This window comes from Pseudopodoces humilis, chromosome 22 (assembly GCF_049639895.1).
Source record: "Pseudopodoces humilis isolate 2021_Gansu_Grassland_sample_001 chromosome 22, ASM4963989v1, whole genome shotgun sequence".
In the NCBI taxonomy this organism is placed as follows: domain Eukaryota; kingdom Metazoa; phylum Chordata; class Aves; order Passeriformes; family Paridae; genus Pseudopodoces; species Pseudopodoces humilis.
The window spans coordinates 1,308,335-1,326,112 of NC_142221.1; the positions used below are offsets into that span (position 1 = coordinate 1,308,335).

Below are 17,778 nucleotides of genomic sequence, written 5' to 3' on the forward strand. Positions count from 1 at the left end.
TAAAAGCAAATGGGGATGGAAAGAATGTTTATTTAATTGTTTTAAAATTTCAAATTGGATGGCAGCAAGCTTCAAGTATTCCTTGCTATGCTCAGCAACAGTATAAGAAGTAAATGATTGTGATTATTACTAGAAATTATATTCACAAGCTTATCAGGGATTTTATGGGTCTGGCCATAGTAAAATGGTTTGGAGATGGAAAATCATCACATGTTTAGATTAGTTATTGAAGAGGAACAGCAAGGAAAAAAAATTAGTTTCACTCGGAGAGTGTTTAAAAAAATTTCTGCAATGCTCTGGAAGCAAAGTTGGAAGCTGACCCCAGTACTTGAGGGCCAGAACTCAGAGTCTGAACTTGAGCTTTGAAGTGACCCAGAGGCTTTTCCCTGTGGATGCAGAGCACAGAGTTCAGTAGCAGTGGGGTTATCCTGTGGCCAGCAGAGAGGCAATTCCATTTGGCAGGGAGCTTGAACTGTTTTAACCGATACCGCATAGAAACCTGCTTTTGAGGTAGTTACCGCAGCGTTTTTCCTGCTGCAGTAGCTCACGCAGATCGATGAACTCTCTGATAGCTTTGAAACGTGCTTTTCCGGCCGTTCTGCGGTTGTCTTCAATATAGAGCCACTCTATTCGGTGTCGAACCTGCCTCTCTTCTTCGGCTTCCTCTTCCCTGCCCCGGTTCTCCCATCGAGGTGGAGCTGCGGGGCCCGGCTGGGCTGGCCCTGAGCGGCTGCGCTGCGGCGGCGGAGCCGGCAGAGGGCGCGGGGGAGCGGGTACGGCCCAGGGGAGGAACGGAGCTGAGGGGTGAGGGACAGAGACCGGGTGAGGGACAGAGCCCAGGGGTGAGGGACAGAGACCGGGTGAGGGACAGAGCCCGGGTGAGGGACAGAGACCGGGTGAGGGACAGAGACCGGGTGAGGGACAGAGCCCGGGTGAGGGACAGAGCCCAGGGGTGAGGGACAGAGCCCGGGTGAGGGACAGAGACCGGGTGAGGGACAGAGCCCAGGGGTGAGGGACAGAGATCGGGTGAGGGACAGGGGTGAGGGACAGAGACCGGGTGAGGGACAGAGCTCGGGGTGAGGGACAGAGCTCGGGGTGAGGGACAGAGCCCAGGGGTGAGGGACAGAGCCCAGGACAGGTTCAGAGCCCAGGGGAGGGACACAGCCCGCCGGGTTTGGGGTGAGCCCAGGGGAGGGACAGAGCCCTCCCTGGAGGGTTTGGGTTCTGGGCCCAGATGAATTCTCGTGGCACACACCCACATTTCTCAGGGAAATTGGAATTCCAGACTACCTTTTTCAATGAAATATAGTACAAAAATTAAAATATGCTTTTGAGTTACTTTATTTACAGTACAGTAAGTGCTGATGTCTTGTCATCAATTTCTTTGTTCTGATTTGGGAATTTCACATCCAAATGTCTTTTCTTTCTAAGACTTTATTTAAGGATTTCAGGATTTCACCTGCAATGGGATAAATCCTAATAGCTATGCGTTAAGAGGCTGAATTTTTATTGTTTCACTCTAATTTCACATCAGATTTCACATGGGCTTTTGAGGGAGAACAGTGTAGATAGATCTGGATTTAGTGAAGAGCTCTGGTTTTTTATTTAAAATGAAAACAAAAGCAAACCCAAGTTTCTGAAGTTTTGCTTTGCTCCACAAACTTCCTGGGCAAAGTTATGGGTTTGCAAAGGTCCCATGTGCAACTCTGATTTCAGTTTTACCGAATTTGAAGTTTTTGTTCGATTATTCAGGTTTTGTACCCAAACTGAAATCATTCTTTTGAAGTGAAATGCAGAAACATTTGTGTGGAAATCCCTCTCGGCCAAAATAGCTGAGCTCTGCACCACTCTTTTTCTAAGATAAAAAGAAATGAATCCATAATAGTTTGTGACAGATGGCAGAAAATGTAACTAACTGAATGTGATTCTGTATGGAGTTATTTGAGGTTTTTGGTGTGATTTGTTGTGAGTTCCTCTCCTCCCCCCTTTTCTTCCCTTTGATTGCAGTCTTTGTCCATTTATTCTTAGGACAGAATAAGATTTCTGAGCAGGGGCCTCTCTTGTGGTGCAAAGTGAGAATTGTTTTTAATTGAGCAGAAACATGTGGAAGGATCAGGAATATCTCAAGGGATTACAGAAAAATTCCAAATTTGTACTACTTACAGCTTGTGTTTAGAGCGGGGTCTGCTGGGAATAAATGTTAGTTAGTGTGACCTGTGACCTTAAAAACTGTTGACATGGATTTCAGCCAGAAACTGGCCACAGAACTCCTTTGTTAGGCTCATTCATAGCTCCTTGAAAACTCCAGTCAGTGAAAGTTGCCAGCTCAAATCTAAGGAAAGCAGAGCCCATTTTTTTTTTCCTTTTTTTTTTTTTTCTTTCTTTCTTTCTTTTTCTTTTTTTTTTTTTTTTTTTTTTTTTCTTTCCCATGCTTTGGAAACAGTGGCCGCCCCTTAACCAGCAAGACTTCTTTAATAGGGCTGCAGGGCTGGGCCCTGATTGGAACTGACAGCTTCCTGGCCCGGGCGTGCCAACTGGCAGGGCCCTGAGCCATGGGACAGACAGACAGACAGACAGACAGTGCTGGGCTGCACTGCCCACAGCCCCCAGGACCTGCTGGGGACAGCCCAGTGCCACAGCCCTGCCGGTACCTACTCTGGGAGAGGAGAACAAGTGTTTGTGGTGGGGCTTGTTTTATAGTAATTGTTCTGTTATTTTCTAGAATTTTCCCTTTTTATTGATTTGGCCAAAATCAATGTTTTGCTTCCATATGTATCTGTATGATTCTTTGAAGCCTTGCAGAAGATGTTTGGTAATGGCTGGAAATGCTTGGAACACTTTTTGGACAGTCTGTTTAGTCCTTGAGGTGTATCGACCCTGGAATCCCTGCTCTACTTAAAATGCTTGGGAGATGAAAGCAAATGGCAAACTGCTTCTGTTAGACATGGCAAAGGCCACAAAGTACATGTATAAATCATGGGCAATTGGATCTCCAATTCAGCACTACAACAGAATTGTACCTAATGAAAATGTTGCTGTTGAGCCTCTGATGCCTTCATAGATTTTTTTTCATTATTATTTTTTTAGCAGTGGCTTCAGCACTTGCACTGACTGTCAGCGAGAGCTGGAGAGCAGAGATTCCTCAGTTCCTTTGCATGGGCCTTACAGAGAAAAGAGGAGTGAGCAGGCAGGACTCAGAGCTGCAGCCTGACCTTCTTTCACAGAAACTGGAGTTTCTTACGAGCTGTAACTGTAGCAAACCAGGGCGACTTTCTGTGCTGGGTGACAGGAAATTGAGCTGAAGTGGCTCAGAAAACGTGCGAACACCCCGAGGGCGTGTGCAGGGCCGGAGGGGCTCCGGGTGCTGCAGGCATTCTGCGTTAACTTGACATGTTTATAAAACAGTTTACATCTCAAAAGTTTAGGGTTTTTACCCCTGCTGATTCGCTTAAACAGACACTGGCTCTTATTTTCAGTTGCTTGTCAGAATATATATGGAAAAGTGATGAACCTAGTGAAGAGGGAGCTTGACATCAATTAAATTTAGCTATCTGCTTTGTGTTCCTTCTTCCTGATACGCTGTCTCCAGTTTAGCTTTTCCAAACTTCCTGTGGTTTTTCCATTATTGTCCTAACAAGTTTTACAAGATAGAGATGAGCTGTTTGAAACTCCTATTCCAGGAAAAGAATAGAATTTTGTATTGCAACTGCTCATTTGTTGTCTTCCGTTTTCATCTCTGCCATTAACCATTTGGTAGACTCTAGAAACTTCTTCAAGAAAGCCTGTAAGGCGTAGTATCTTCTCTTGCTCAAGTACCTTTAATAAGGTAATAGTAATTTAAATAAGCTAAACTGCCTTATGGCTAGAGTAGGGGATTTGAAGGCTTTGCTGCAGAAGCTTTGCTCTGTGGTGATGATGTTTGAACCAGAAGGTCCCCTCTGTTTCTATCATTTTTTTCTCTTACATCCACTAGAAACAGAAATTATTTATGTCCGTCTAGTGAGTTTGAAGTTTTACCTGTAGGCATGGCTGGCTGCACTCAGATGCTAAGTTCATAAGAGGTTATTTGGGTGATATCAGGAAGATGTTTTTTTCCCACAGCATGTCTAAATAAACTGGACTGCTCATTGGTAAGTGCAGCCACGAGCTGTACAAAAAAAATTGGTATGTCCTGGAAAGTACTGATATTGGAAATAAATATTGAAAGTCAAATTTTCAATTGGTCTCACCCTACTTGTAAATCACAGGTTGCAAAGAATGCCCATAGGGTGCTTGGCATTGGAGTCAAGATGCTGATTTTGTGTTTCACTATGAATATGCATAAACACATCATTATTCTTAGTTGAAAGTTGAAGGGTTGTCCTTTAACACTGTTGCTTATTTATTTCCATGTCGATTCTGGTACCGAGGCTGAGCTGTGTACTGCATTAATGTTGTAGTGGGATGAAGTTATCCCACTTGTGAGTCAGTAGCAGCCAGAAGTACAGGGAGTTGTTTACAGGGAGCCCATGGATTCTGCCTTTCTGTGGAAGCATTCAAGCAGCAAGCCCTGCACAGTCTGTTTGGCACAGTAGCCGCTCTCAGCTGGCCCCGTGCCCTCCTGCTGTTAGGCAGGGCAGAGGATGTGCCAGATCCCGCCTTGTGCCGGAGCAGAGCCTGCCTGCAAATCTGCTTGTAGTTAGCCTGGGGCCTTTTGGCAGCACTCTGCAGCCCATTGATTTAGTTGCAATCCTTTTTCCTTAATATTTTCCATCTGGCCAACAATGACCTATAACGACAGACACAAAACAGAGTTTGAATTATGAGCAGTGTAATTGTGCAAATGCTTCCAAGTCTCACTCTAGAACCTGCACCGATGGGTGCCGCTGCCGCGTGGCCGCAGGGGTTTGTTCCCCAGTGCTGGTGCAGAAGGAGAAGCCCTGGAGCTCTCCGAGCTCTGTCCCAGAGAAATGTGCATTCCAGTTAAACTCAGAGTGTGTTCCATTCTTGCTTTTCCCTGCTGTCTGTTGATTCTGAGCTGGGGATGCAGTTCCTGCAGCCTCAGCCTCCTCTCACTCCCTGCACACACTGCCAAGGCCAAACACCTCCCGCAAGGCCCTGAGCCTGCAGGAGAGAGGGACCCTGGAGCAGGGCTGGGGCAGGCTGGGCAAGAACCTGAGTATGGAAGTGCTCCAGGACATGCAACAGCAGGTTTGGGGCCTTGCACTGTCAGGGATGTTCTGAGCTCCTGCTGTGCTTTCCATAGGGAGCTGCTTCCAGAGCTGGGCTATTTGTCAACTCTCCCAGTTCCAGACAAGCAGAATTATTGCTTCCATTATAGTGATCCCAAACACTTCTTGTTCTCTTTGTCTTTAAAGTCTGTATCCTGAAGAAAATCTGTGAACTTGCACACTTCCACCCATTCCAGCAGTCCTGCAAGCTTCTCCTCTTCCCTCTACATTGCCAATCCAGGGAATACTTATTTAACTGACTTTTAGTAAATGTGAGGAATAGTGAAGCTGTGTCACAGAAAGTTTATTGCAGATTTTGTTGAAGCTTTAATCTTGATTGCAAGTCAAAACACTTTCATAAAATATCAATGAGAAGGATCACAATAAAAATGTCAAGTGTTAGTAATGTATCACTACTGGTGGAATTGGATAAAGCTGATAGTACTGCATCCAGTCCAGCTACTTCACTGGTCTCGCCTTCTGACCAGAAACCAATTTTACTTAATTAATTAGGCCTTCGTATCACGCCTTCTTTTGTTGTTGAACAACTGTAACAGAAGTAATTAAATCATGTCACTTTTTATTACCTTTGGCCCTGGCTGACTGGCTTGGAAACTTCATCTTAGAGCTAATACAAACTGAATTTGTGCATCACCTTGGGGAAAACCCCCTCCCTGGCATCAAAAAGGCAGGGAGGAAGTAGTTAAAGTACAAGATGGATAGATCCTCTCTTCCACAAATGGATCACTTTTGGGTTGCTGTCTGAAGGCTTACAAATGCATCTGTCAGGAGCGAGAGCATCCTGTCCCTGCTGACAGATGTGTACAACATTCCCAAAGAGATTACATGGCAACTTCCTCCTTCAAAACTGGAGCTGTGGCAGAGCCCTCGGGTTATGCAGAGGTAATTGGAGACGCTGGGGCTGCTGGAGAGGTGGAACTGCCGAGAAAAGCTGCTTGAGTAACTTGTGCATATTGTTCCAATAGGAACCGTGATCCAGGCACTGTAATCATGGGAGAGAGGCTTTGTGTGGCTTCCTAGAGGCAGAGTTCCCTGGGCTATGCAGGGAGCCCAAATAAAACCCCTCATTTGTATCCCTGGCTGTTCATGAACATGCTTGATGAGGGACAGATCTTCCTCCACACTGAGCATTACCTGCACAAACTGTCCTCAGTGTGTTTTAGAATTTATTAGTGTTTGAGCATTCAGAGAGTAAAATGATTGTTGGCAGTTTCCTGGTTTAATCATTTGCTTAAGCTGATGGTTAGACAAGAAGTCTCATAAATAAAAATTGGGCTTGCTGGCTAGGAAATGGGCCTGAAAGACTTTTCTGTTAATTAATGTGTCATACATTTTCAGGAATTCTGTGGATAGAATACCATCCGTGGTATTTCTGCAGGTGAAGATCAAGTACTGTAATTTTGTGTGCTTTTTTTACATCTGAATGTTTGCTGTGAATTCTAAACCATTGTACACAGTGGTCATAAACAATCTGCACTCAAATATCAGACTCTGACTTGGTCTTTGTAGCCTTCCTATTGCCATCTTGCTCTGCAAGTGCTTGTTTGCTGTAAGTAAGGTGATTTTTACATGCCTAGCCCAGCTCCTTGCATTCTCAAATTATCAGTTGCAAGTTCCACAGCGCCGACATAATCATGAATTTTTCACTTGGCTCTTTCAGCTCTGCTTGGGTTTCGGTTTAACTTTTATGACTTCCTACCAACTTTGCTTATTATTAGGAGCCGTGTGTACTCCCTCTGAGCATGTGAATATTGCTTCACTGTGATGAAGCTCTCTCCCTGTGAAGGGAACTGTAAAACCTCTTCCTTCACTTAGCTTTGTTTCTTGCCAGCAGGGAACACAAGTGGTTTGGGGAATGGAGAAGAACGTTGTACATGTAATTGATTTCTGCTTTGTTACTGAAATACCTTCATCCCCTACTCCAATGCTCTGTGTAGCTAATTTGCCAAAATGCAAAGATTCACCATCGTGTCTCAGAACTCACACACAGGCATCCCAAATACACACCTGATGCACAGCTTTGACTTTTCAATATGTGGCACCTCCCTTTAGCAGCCAAGCACAACTGGCTGCTGTGCAGCAGAGCTCTTGGACACAGAGGTGTGTAAAATTTCTCTGTACGGGCAAAGCGCCACAGAGTCCCCAGGCAGGTGCAAAGGAGAGCTGCTTTTTTGCAAAAACCAGGCCTTTTTAAGCAGTTAGGCCTTTATCAATGACATAGTTTTAAATCATAACAACCATAATTCAACCAACCACTGTATACCATGATGGTTATATAACTTGTTTTATTGGTTATATAACTCCCTCTGATTCAGCTGAGTCACTTTCCCATAGTCCTTTTCTTCTTAGCCAAAGCAGCAGGCCTGAGCCATGATTTTACATGGGGTACAAGCCCCTTCTTTTATACAGTGTTACCTGTATGCAACGTTTTTCTTCCCTTCAGGAATTTATCTGCATTACAGATGGTACCACAAACTCCGTCCCAGAGTGGCTTTGGAGCTCACTGCAGCACGTGACAGAGCATGGGGCCTGGTGGCTGGGAGGGAGCACTTTTGATTTATAATAAAAAGTTCATAATGCTACTGAAATTTCTGCTGAAACTTAGTACTAGAGGGCATAGCTTGACAAGCACATATGATTGGAGTCAGTAATGAAAAGGAGCTGTTTCTCTGGTCAAGGAAAAAGGGTTAATTTGCATTGGGATGAAAAGGCTGTTCAGGATCTACTATTTCAACCTGTGATAGACTTAACAGCAGGCTTTGATCCCCAAATGAAATGTGATGGATTTCAACTGATGCCAGATGTCTCAAACCTAGTGGGATCTCTGATTGTCTGCCACATCTAGAATTCTCTCTTCCAGCACTTTCATGTGTGCTTTTAAGCATGGTTTGAGAAGAGATTCCTTGACAAGCTAAGCCTTTGGAATCCTCTCACTGTGTTGTCACTTCGGTGGGGATCTTGAGGCTCTCATGCTGTCTAGTGCATCCTGCTTTTTAAAATCCAGCTTCGTGTGCCAAGCTGCTCTAACTCCTTCATAACCTTTTTTTTTTTAAGGTCCAGATGATTTAGAGCCAGTACAATCTGTAACTTTTCTCAGATTAAGTCTGTTCTCTACCCTCTTCGTGTTTGTTATTTACAGCATTTTACCCTGAGTAAAGCCATTGGTCAATGTGTTTCTGTTGGTGTTGAAGGGAACTGAATTGTTAAGTTTTTTGCTCTAAGGATATCTTGTTGCATTTCATAAACCTCACTATAAAGTACCAAGCCCTTCAGCATGCCCATATTCTCACCCAGTGGGCTTTCTGGGATAGCCTTTGCCCGTGGATTTTAGAAGAGCATACAGACATAATTGTCAGTGTGTGCTGGAAATGCAAACAAATGTTTTGCTTGTTTTTCTTATGTACCTTTATTTCCTGTCACTCCTTCAGTCGTTTGCTCTCAAACATACTTGAAGTTTCTTTGTTGGTCTTAAACTAAAAAACTCCAAAGATGTACAAGTTTCTCTTCTGAAAAGGAATGAGACACCTTATGATTGTGAATGATCTACCTGAGGGAGAACAGACAGTGCCAACAACAGACCAGGCCACAAAGATAATTCTGAAAGAAATTGAACATGAAATAGTCTATCATAAAATTCAGTAAGTTTTCTAAAATTTAAGAGTGACTAGTAATTCACAAGGGGAAAGCTTGACTATTGAATGTACTTCAAATTTTGCACATTGTAAGCTGTGGTGTGTTTCTGTAAACATCCAGTCCCTTGTACGGAGTGGAGGCTGGTCCTGGCCCTGGGAGCCAGAAGGTGTGGGATTCCTGCTTCCCAGGTGAACTATAGTGCTCCAAGCTCCTAAAACCCATTGGTCTCAGATGAAATGTTTTCCAATGAAAGTCTAAGGCATGTTTTTCATGAAAAAACTTTATTTTTTGGACTGTAAAATTAAGTCGTTTTATTCCTTCTCTGTGAGAGGCTGTGAGGTGGCTGTGGGTGCTGCATGGTGCCACACACTCATGCTAAACTCCTCGGAATTCCTTCTAATTACAGAAATTCCACAGTGCAGCTGCACTGGACTTTTTTCCCCGCAAGGTTTTCGAGTGACCACAAAGAGCCTGGGGAAGGGTGACAGCTTTGTCCCCCTCAGCCTGCAGTTCCCGTTGCCATGTCCCAATTAGATGGCAGAGCACGAACAGAAGCCCCTCTGAGCGGGCATCTCCAGCTGCCCTGGCACTTCTTAGCTTGACTAAAATGTAAAATTGTTACATCATGAATCTCCTTGTTCCAGTTTTCTGGCTCCGAGTTGTTCTGGGGGCATTCAGCTGCCTTGAGCTCCTCCGTGAGCTGCAGCTCCAGGGCCACGGGAGCTCTTTGGGAAGGGCTGGGCTTGGTGCTGGCATTTAGGGAATTTGGGAGGCTTTGTGCAAGGGAGACTTGCTGGAACTGCTCAGACATGGTCACACTGTGCAGGAAAACAGCAAAGGGAATGTTTTAATTGACTTTTATTGTTGATACACAATGGAAAGTCAGCAAAGTAAGCACTTGCTGTTGACAATTATTTATTAAGATGCTCCCTAAGATGAGATCCAGTTCTGTGGGGTTTAGTACTTCTAAAATATGCACATGAGTCATGCTTAAGTGGCATAACTTTAAACTGAATCATGGAATGATCACTCATGGGTAATAATCAAAGGGAAGTTTATTACAAAATTGGGGGAAATGCAGGAAGAAGAGAAATCCTATGGGAGCAAGGAGAGGCAAGGGTGCAGCTGGCTTTGTGCACTGGCAGGGGCGCTTGCAGTGGGGCAGATCTGACACACAGGAAACTTGAAAGAAATAAATTAGTAAAAAGCTGATGTTCAAAGCAGCAGTTGGCTGCTCCCGTGGAAGGTAAGGCTGCATCTCACCCACATGCACAGGGGTTGCTATGGAGATTTGGGGTGTCTGTGCTGAAGCTCCTAAGTGTGAGAAGGTGTCAATAGACTGAGTCTAGAGCAGAGAATAACACTGAGGTCCGTGAGGTGTAGGGAGGACACTGGAACACAGAAACAGCTGAACTGAGAATTTAGCCTGTGGAAATTCCCAAATGAGCCTAGAGATGCCTTGGTTCTTTAAATGCATTTGGTAAAGATGCTGGAAATACTGGGTGATGGAAGGAAGTGAAGGTGGGGAAAATAATTTAATAGTGCATACCTGCAAGGAAAATAATAGCATGTGGAGAGTGATCCCTCTCTTGAGCAGAGAAATGGAATTAGTTTTAAAAATCTGTAGTTTAATGTCATTTTACTTCATTGTAAGTGTTAAAAATTAAAGTGAAATTTATGAATAATTTAAAGGAGAAATGAATACTTTTAATGAAGGGAAGGAAAAAGTGTTTTGATAATGTGTTTTTGCTGTTTAAAATCATGTTTGCTTAGAACTCCTGAAGAGCATTGTGGCTTGGCAAACATAACTTAGTTCATCATTAGAACCACTACTAACCTAAAATAGAACGTGATTCCATGATTAGAAGTAATGCTAAAGAGAATCATTAGTTGCCAGGTATGGGAAGATGGAAAGAAGCAATACTGGGTTTAAGTTTAAATTGCAGAGTTTTATCCTTAAATGCAAGAAGTCCTAAGACAACAAGTCACCAAGAAACTGGAGTAATTTTTGATATGTTTTCCATCCTTGCATTTTTTCAAGCGCAGTGTTGGGATTATCCACAAAGATCCTTCTGAGCTCCTGCTGAGGATCTGTCTTTTGTCCTGCAGGAATTGACAGGCACTGTGAGTCAGATAATGTGTTCTGCTTCACCAGGAGCCTTCACGGGGTTCATAGATTAAAATGAAAAATGTCAATGATAATAATAATAATAATAATAATAATAATAATAATAATAATAATAATAAATTTGCTGACTCTTCCTTGGGATTTTCAGCTCTCTCATGACTGTGCTGGAGTTTTGTGGAGGGGACACAGGGAGAGAAGCAGCTGCCCATGTGGCACAGGTCACTCCTGTTGCAGTGTCACCCTGCTGGGCTCCCTGGTGGCATCACTGCCACAGCCAAGGACCTGGGCACAAGGGGGGGGGAATTATTTCTTATTGTCTGTTCTCCAGAGTCCATGAACTGAGGCACTGGGTGTTTTAGTGGCAAATGCTGGAGGAGTGCTGGCAGAAGATGCATTTGGCCTGAATTTCCTCTTCCTTAGACTTTTGTCAGTGAAGTTATAATGTGATAATGTGAAGTGATAATGTGTCTACATTTCATATAATAACTGAGGTCATGGCTGTATTCTGTGTTCTAGGTCACTGTAGATTATTGTGCTGAGCAAAAAGGTCAAGGTTTGGGAACTCCATGAAACCAATCCTGGCTAATACAGACAGATTTTGTAAGCCTGTCACCACAGAGAAGTGTGCCCATCTGCAAAATGGAAATGACTGTTCTGTTTTGCAAGGGAGATGGCAGTTGGTTATGCTGTTATCAAAATATATATAGTATGTGTTATAAATAAATACGTGTTAAAAATTCCACTTCTGATCTGTGTGAATGGAAGGAGTAAAAGTTATGTGTGCTTGTAACTCAGTCTAGGAGGAGATGCTGCATGATACGTGTTGATGTCAGACTAGTTACTGAGTTGCATTCATTTCACACCAGAGCTGTGCCTGAGTGCAGCTCAGCCTCTACAGGCCCAGAAGCTGCTCTGGTGCTCCAGGGGTTGTGAGCCAGGGTGGGACTTCACAGGTCCAGAGGAAACCAAAGGTGGCACAGGTACCCTTCCACAAGTGCTACCTCTGCTTTTTCATGGTGTCAGCACACCAGTAAATGGAATTTTGGAGCTGGCAATGTTAAACATTAGTTTTATAAACAGCTGCTATGGTAATAGCAATCTTCATAAATAATTTGTAAAGGTCCCCCTTGCTACTGGGGTTTGCTGCTGCTGCCCTGGAACATGGAGTGTTCTTGCTGACAAGGTTCCCAAACCCTGGAGTGCACCCTGGAAGTTGGGTTTGATGAGTTCAGCATTCACAGGTTGGGTATCCTGCCATTGCATTCTCCTTCCTGGTTGCCTGCTACAAATAACACTGGAAAATCTCTCCTTTATTAAGCTGAGATTTACCTTTCTAACAGTAAGCAAAAAGCCAAAAAAAAAAAGAACTGAAATTTCAGGTTGCCCCTTTATTTTTGTTTCCTCTTCACGGGGATGTGATTCCTGCTCCCCAGAGGCTTTGAGCTTCAGCCCTGCTGGCTCGGTGCTGTCCCTGGGGGTTTGATGGTGCTGGGAGGGGCTGCTGGGGGCTCTGGGCAATCTCACTGCAGAGCGCTTCCCTTCCTTTGCTTAACCTCTGACCTGCGAAAACAAGAGTTAATCAAAAGTTCTGAGGTAGCTAAGAGGAAGGGGAAGTGTTTGGTTACAAATTAAATATGAGCAAGTCATAAGCTATAAATCTTCAGCAGTGCTACCAGTTGTGCTACTTAAGGTCCTCGTGGTACAGAAAATTTTGGGTTATAAACTCAGCCTGTGTTTTTTTGGAGGGGTGTTTAAAGGCTGCCTTGAGGATTTGCTTTCTATAAGGAAAAAACCCACATTTATTTCCTTTTTCCTTTTGGCAGACATCTAGAAACAAATTCAGATAACTGTATTTCTTGGGGGATTTTTTAGATTTTTTTTAACTTTAACTGGTCACACAGTTTAATCTAATAAAAGCAGAACTGTTTTATTTTTGAGTAGTCAACACATGGATTAAGTGATGAAGTAAGAGTATTGAAGGTGGCAGGATAAATTAGCTGTCTAATGTATCTGGAAATTTTGTGATGAGACATCCTGGACTGTGTGGTGACAATGGAGGGGGTGAAAACTGAACTGAGATTGTCTGCATAATTTATACAATTTTGTGGTGGGTTTGTCTTCATTTGTCTTGCCCCTCTCTTGAGCAAGAGCCACACAGATCCCCATGTGTTGTGGAAGGATGAGTTCTGCTTCAAATACCAGCTCATTTCCTCAGATTCCAAACTGTGACACTGTCCTCAAAATGGGAAGTTATTCTCAAAATAGAAAAAGAAGCAGTTATGATGAGATGCTAACCCATCATTTGGAAAAGGAGGAGGAGTGACTGTTAAAAAAAGGACAATAGGTTCACCAGAGGATACTGGGGAAGAGAAGGGAAAGCCAGGGAGTCACAAGTGTAGCAGAAATGGGGCTGTGTCTGTTTCTCTGGGGGGGTTGCTGGTGTTTGACATTGTGTGAATATGAGACATATCTGGGCTGGTTTTATTGGAATCACAGAGGCTCTCTCCTAGGTGCCAAATAAAAAATATAAAATTGGTTTGTGCTGGAGTATTCTCGTGGCTGGAGCCTACAGCTGGTTGGGTGTGTGCAGGTAAATAAAGCAAGCCCCTGGAAGCTGCAGGGAGCTCAGCAGTGAGCACATGGCCCTGACAGGACACCCAGGACCTGCCCCTGCTTTGGGGGCTCAGCACTGTCCCCTTGGGTCCTGAGGAGCTGGAGGCCTGGGGGAACCGGCTTCAGTTTTCCTCTTTTACAAGACATGATACACAGAAGCACAATAATGGTTTTAAGGATTCTCATTTTAACTCTGTAAATGTATTTTTCTGGCCAAGTCCCTGAGTGATTAGGTAGAACTTTTAATGGTGTCTCCGTGGAAGCAGCTTTGGTTTCCCACTGCCAGGGAGCTTTCTGCCTTCCTGCTTTTCTGTCTTCTCAAACTCTTTTGACAGATGCCTTGCACGGGTTTGTTTACCAGGTTCTTAATCTCTACTTAGCAGATATGTTTGGAGAGGATTTCTTGTTACTCTTGTAATAGCTTTTAACTCTGCTGAAGTTTATTTAACTAAACAGAAAGAAAGAAACTTATCTTCTACCTAATCCTTCTGAATTGTTTACAATATAATGTCAAACTTAAATGCTGCTTAAAGTGGTAATTGTCTGTCTTTCTGCTCTATTCGAATACACACTTTGTAAAGATGTTTAGAGCATATTAATTTAAACGATAATACTGTCGTATAACATGAAAAGTTAAGTTGCTTATCAGTATATTTTGATAAGCTACTTACATTTTACAGTAGCATTTGCAGGCTTCAAACAAACGCTAATGATGGAGTGCCAGTCACTTTGTCTGTCTCATAGAGAGCTTCTCACCTCATTTATCACCAGAGCTGCACAGCCAGGGACCACAGGGCACTCCATTCCTTACAGCTGTCAGGATGTAGTCATATTTTATAAAAACTTTAAATCCTGTCTAACTATATCAAAACAGAATCCATTTGTTTCAGAAAGCAACTGTGATTAAAGAGCATCAGGGAGTGCATCTCTGACTGGCTTTGCATTTGCCACAGACGAGGGAAATTCCTCACTGGTGCTGGGAAAAGGATTGAAATAAAGAACTATGCCATGAAAACAGGGCATGGAATCCTGCAAAGCTGCAGTGAAAAGAAACATCCTCACTGTCTTACATTGTAGAATGGAGATGTAAAGTAAATGAAAAAGATGTGATTTTTCTGCATGTTTCCATTTTAATTGTGTTTCTTCTCTTTTGGAAGCTGTGTGCATGTACTGAAGGTGAAGTTTCTGTTTGACTGAAGCAAGGGCCAGGCTAAATACAGTGATGGAATGAGATTTTAAAACAATTATAAACTGAGATACTGATTATTCAGTTCTAAAAGTCCGCTTCTATTAGGATTCAAAACCAAAATAACTCTTTCCTTTTTTGTTCTTTTCTTTTTTTCAGTTACCTCCCGTGGTTTGAAGTCTTTTATAAACTGCTCAATGTTTTGGCAGATTATTCAGCAAAAGGACAGGTATTATTCTAAAATACTGAACCCTCCTTTTCCTATCCCAATATTAAATGAGTGAGGGTGAGAGGATGAAAGAAGCTGTTTGAAGAAGTGCTTCTGTCAGAGATGACCATGTGAATTATTGATCTGTATGATGCAGTGATACAGAAGATCGTATTCAGCTTGGCAAGTGCCTCTGAAAAATAAATACACATTTAATTTTCTTTTTGGAAAAGATAAAGTGCAAGGCTGTGGCTGTGGATCTGACCCAAGTCCCTGCAGTCACCTGTGCTAGCCTTCCTGACTCCCTGAGCTGTGTTCAGCACAGTTCCTGTAATTCTGCAGTTCCCATATTGCAGAGTCCCAGCAGTCTCTCAGGTGTCTGATCCAAGTTTGTCATGGGCAGTAAAAGTAGAACTGATCTTAGCAGTGCAAAATATTTACCCACCCCTCTGGCCTACCCTGCCCTTCTTCCTCAGAGTTTACCTGGTGACAACAGCGCTAGCTCAGTATTCCTGGTTTATTCTCTTTCTCATTGCAGGATAGTCAGAGGAGTGAGCTCCTAGAAACATTTCATAAACTTACCATCCCTGAGCCAGGAACCTCTGTTCATCTTGGAGTGGTAAGTGTTGGGGGGGAGATGTAAACTAAGGTGTTTAATATTCATCCCATGTCATAGTAGAGGAATGTCAAAAGCAATCCTCTCTCCTGGAGCTTGTACACAGGTGTTGTTTTGCTGTGAGGAGCTGTGAGATTCCCTTCTCACAATGGGGGCCCTCTGCTTCCCGCTCCCTAACCTCAGATGTCTTTGAAATGCAGTTGATTGGAGGAAGACTGTGTGTATTCCCTTGGGAATGTCTCACCAAATCCTGCAGGAGGTCAGGGGCACCACGGGACATTTATTGCCCTCACTTCTGCACAGCTCCTGGGACTTTGAAGGGGGAGCAGGCTGGGAAGCAAACAGGCACTTACCTGTCACAGCAGCCTGGGGAGTATTAACTGCTCATCACATTTTCTGGTTCCTTCCCCTCTTCCTTCTCCCCGTCTCAAAAAAAACTCACACGAAAAAAGAATTCGTTTCATTTTTATATTTTGTGAGAAAATTAAGCAAAGCACACTAGCAGTATAGATGTGGGCTTTTATTTGATAGGATTGTATTTTGAATTTAGTCTTCTGGGGTTTTTGTCTTCATTTTTGCAGCACAGCCTTGTGCTCCAGGCCGTGGTGAGCACTGCAGGTGCTCTTTGCTTCTGTTGCCAGCTGAGAGTTCATGTGGACCCTCCTGGGAAGTCTCCCTTGCATTTCCTTTACTCCTCCTGAAGCACTTTCTGGCAGGAAGCAGCTCATGCCCCTTGCTTCCCCCAAGGCTGGCAGTGCCCAGGGAGCAGGTGTGTGGCCCTGCTGGTCCCAGCTGGCCCTGGACACATCCCCAGCCCCTCGAAAATCCCTCTTGAGGAGCATTTCTGTTTAGGGGATGAGCTGAGTCCCAAGGCCAGAGGCAGTGGGGATATTCCAGTTTTTTTCATACCAGTCATTCCAAGGAATGCTGCCTGTCTCCTCTTGTCTCAGACATTTCATGGGCAATGAAGCAATAAAGGATAGAAAAAGCAGCCCAGGGACCGTATTTTTCTGATTTTATTTTGGCTGTTTCTGAGCCCACTGCGGGGTTGGAGCAAGATTCCTCTGTGTGATACAGCTCTGAGTGCTGTTCCTCTGCCTTGGCATTGCATCTTTTCAACCAAACCAAACCAGTGATGCATCAGAAATGAAAGCTTGTGTTTCCCATTCCGTGTCTCTGTTCAGTGGAGCTGCGGTCCCTGCCTGCTATTTCAGGTTAAAGCCTGATCAGGAAGCACTGAGATGGCTGAGATTTGTGTGCAAGAGAATTGTGCAACTTGTGGAGCTATGCCAAGGATGGAACAGCCTTTCAGGCTTCAGCCAGTAATTAATAGGTAGCCCTGAAACAAATTGTGAAACTCTTAAAAATTATATTAATTGTATACAAGTCACCTTCTTTCCAAAGCCCTGACCAAGGATCATGCAGGTCATCCGTGGTTAGACTGGGAACCTGGGCTCTGGAATGCAGACAATTAAAAACACTGAACAATACCATGGATTATGAAAATATGATAGCAATATGGTCTTTCAAAATGTTCTTTTAGAGTGTATAAAAGTGACCTAGAACTTTTCAGTATTTCTCAGGTAAGCAGGCATTGAACCTTAGGAAGCATTTCCCAGTACATTTCCATAACTTCCCCCTTGGCTGGAGTGAACCCCTCTGGTGCCGAGTTAGACAAGGCCCTGCCTGCTGCTGCTCCCTGAAGTCCATCCTGCCGTGGGCTGGGGAAAGATAGCTTGAATTGCAGCCTGCCTTGGAGTTTCCTTGGCATCACACAGCGCTGTGAGTCTGTCTGTAGCAGCAGCTCTGAAGAACAAAAACCTGGAATGTAATTTTCCTGGAGCATTTGATACTTTCTATCTTACTGCACTTCCTATTGCCCCTGTGATCTGGGAACACAGCCTGTGGAACCCAGGACAGGGTACTCTGGCTGGTAGTTGGTAAGGAATGTTCTGTCATTCTTATTTAGCTGAGCAACTGCTGTTAGTGCTGATACCAATACCAGGCAATACATTTAGATTGCTTTTGACATGATTGAAATAATCGATATTTGCTCTCTTTGTAGCACTCTTACTTTACTGTGCCTGACACCAGAGAGCTTCCCAGTATACCTGAAAATGTGAGTATTTGGGAGGACCCTACACTTTATTGTTTCCATTTAAT

The 17,778-nt window shown here is 43.7% G+C and overlaps 1 protein-coding gene across 5 annotated transcripts in view; it reads left to right on the top strand.

Moving 5' to 3' along the window:
• The window catches only part of DENND1A (DENN domain containing 1A), a 153,587-nt gene that overhangs the window by 50,475 nt on the left and 85,334 nt on the right, over positions 1–17,778 (top strand). For all 5 annotated transcript variants that reach the window (XM_005529246.3, XM_088065948.1, XM_014257980.2 and 2 more), the window contains exons 6-8: positions 14,951–15,020; positions 15,538–15,618; positions 17,681–17,734. In XM_005529246.3, the coding sequence (XP_005529303.2) occupies positions 14,951–15,020; positions 15,538–15,618; positions 17,681–17,734 (205 nt within the window). The remainder of the gene's footprint in view (positions 1–14,950; positions 15,021–15,537; positions 15,619–17,680; positions 17,735–17,778) is intronic.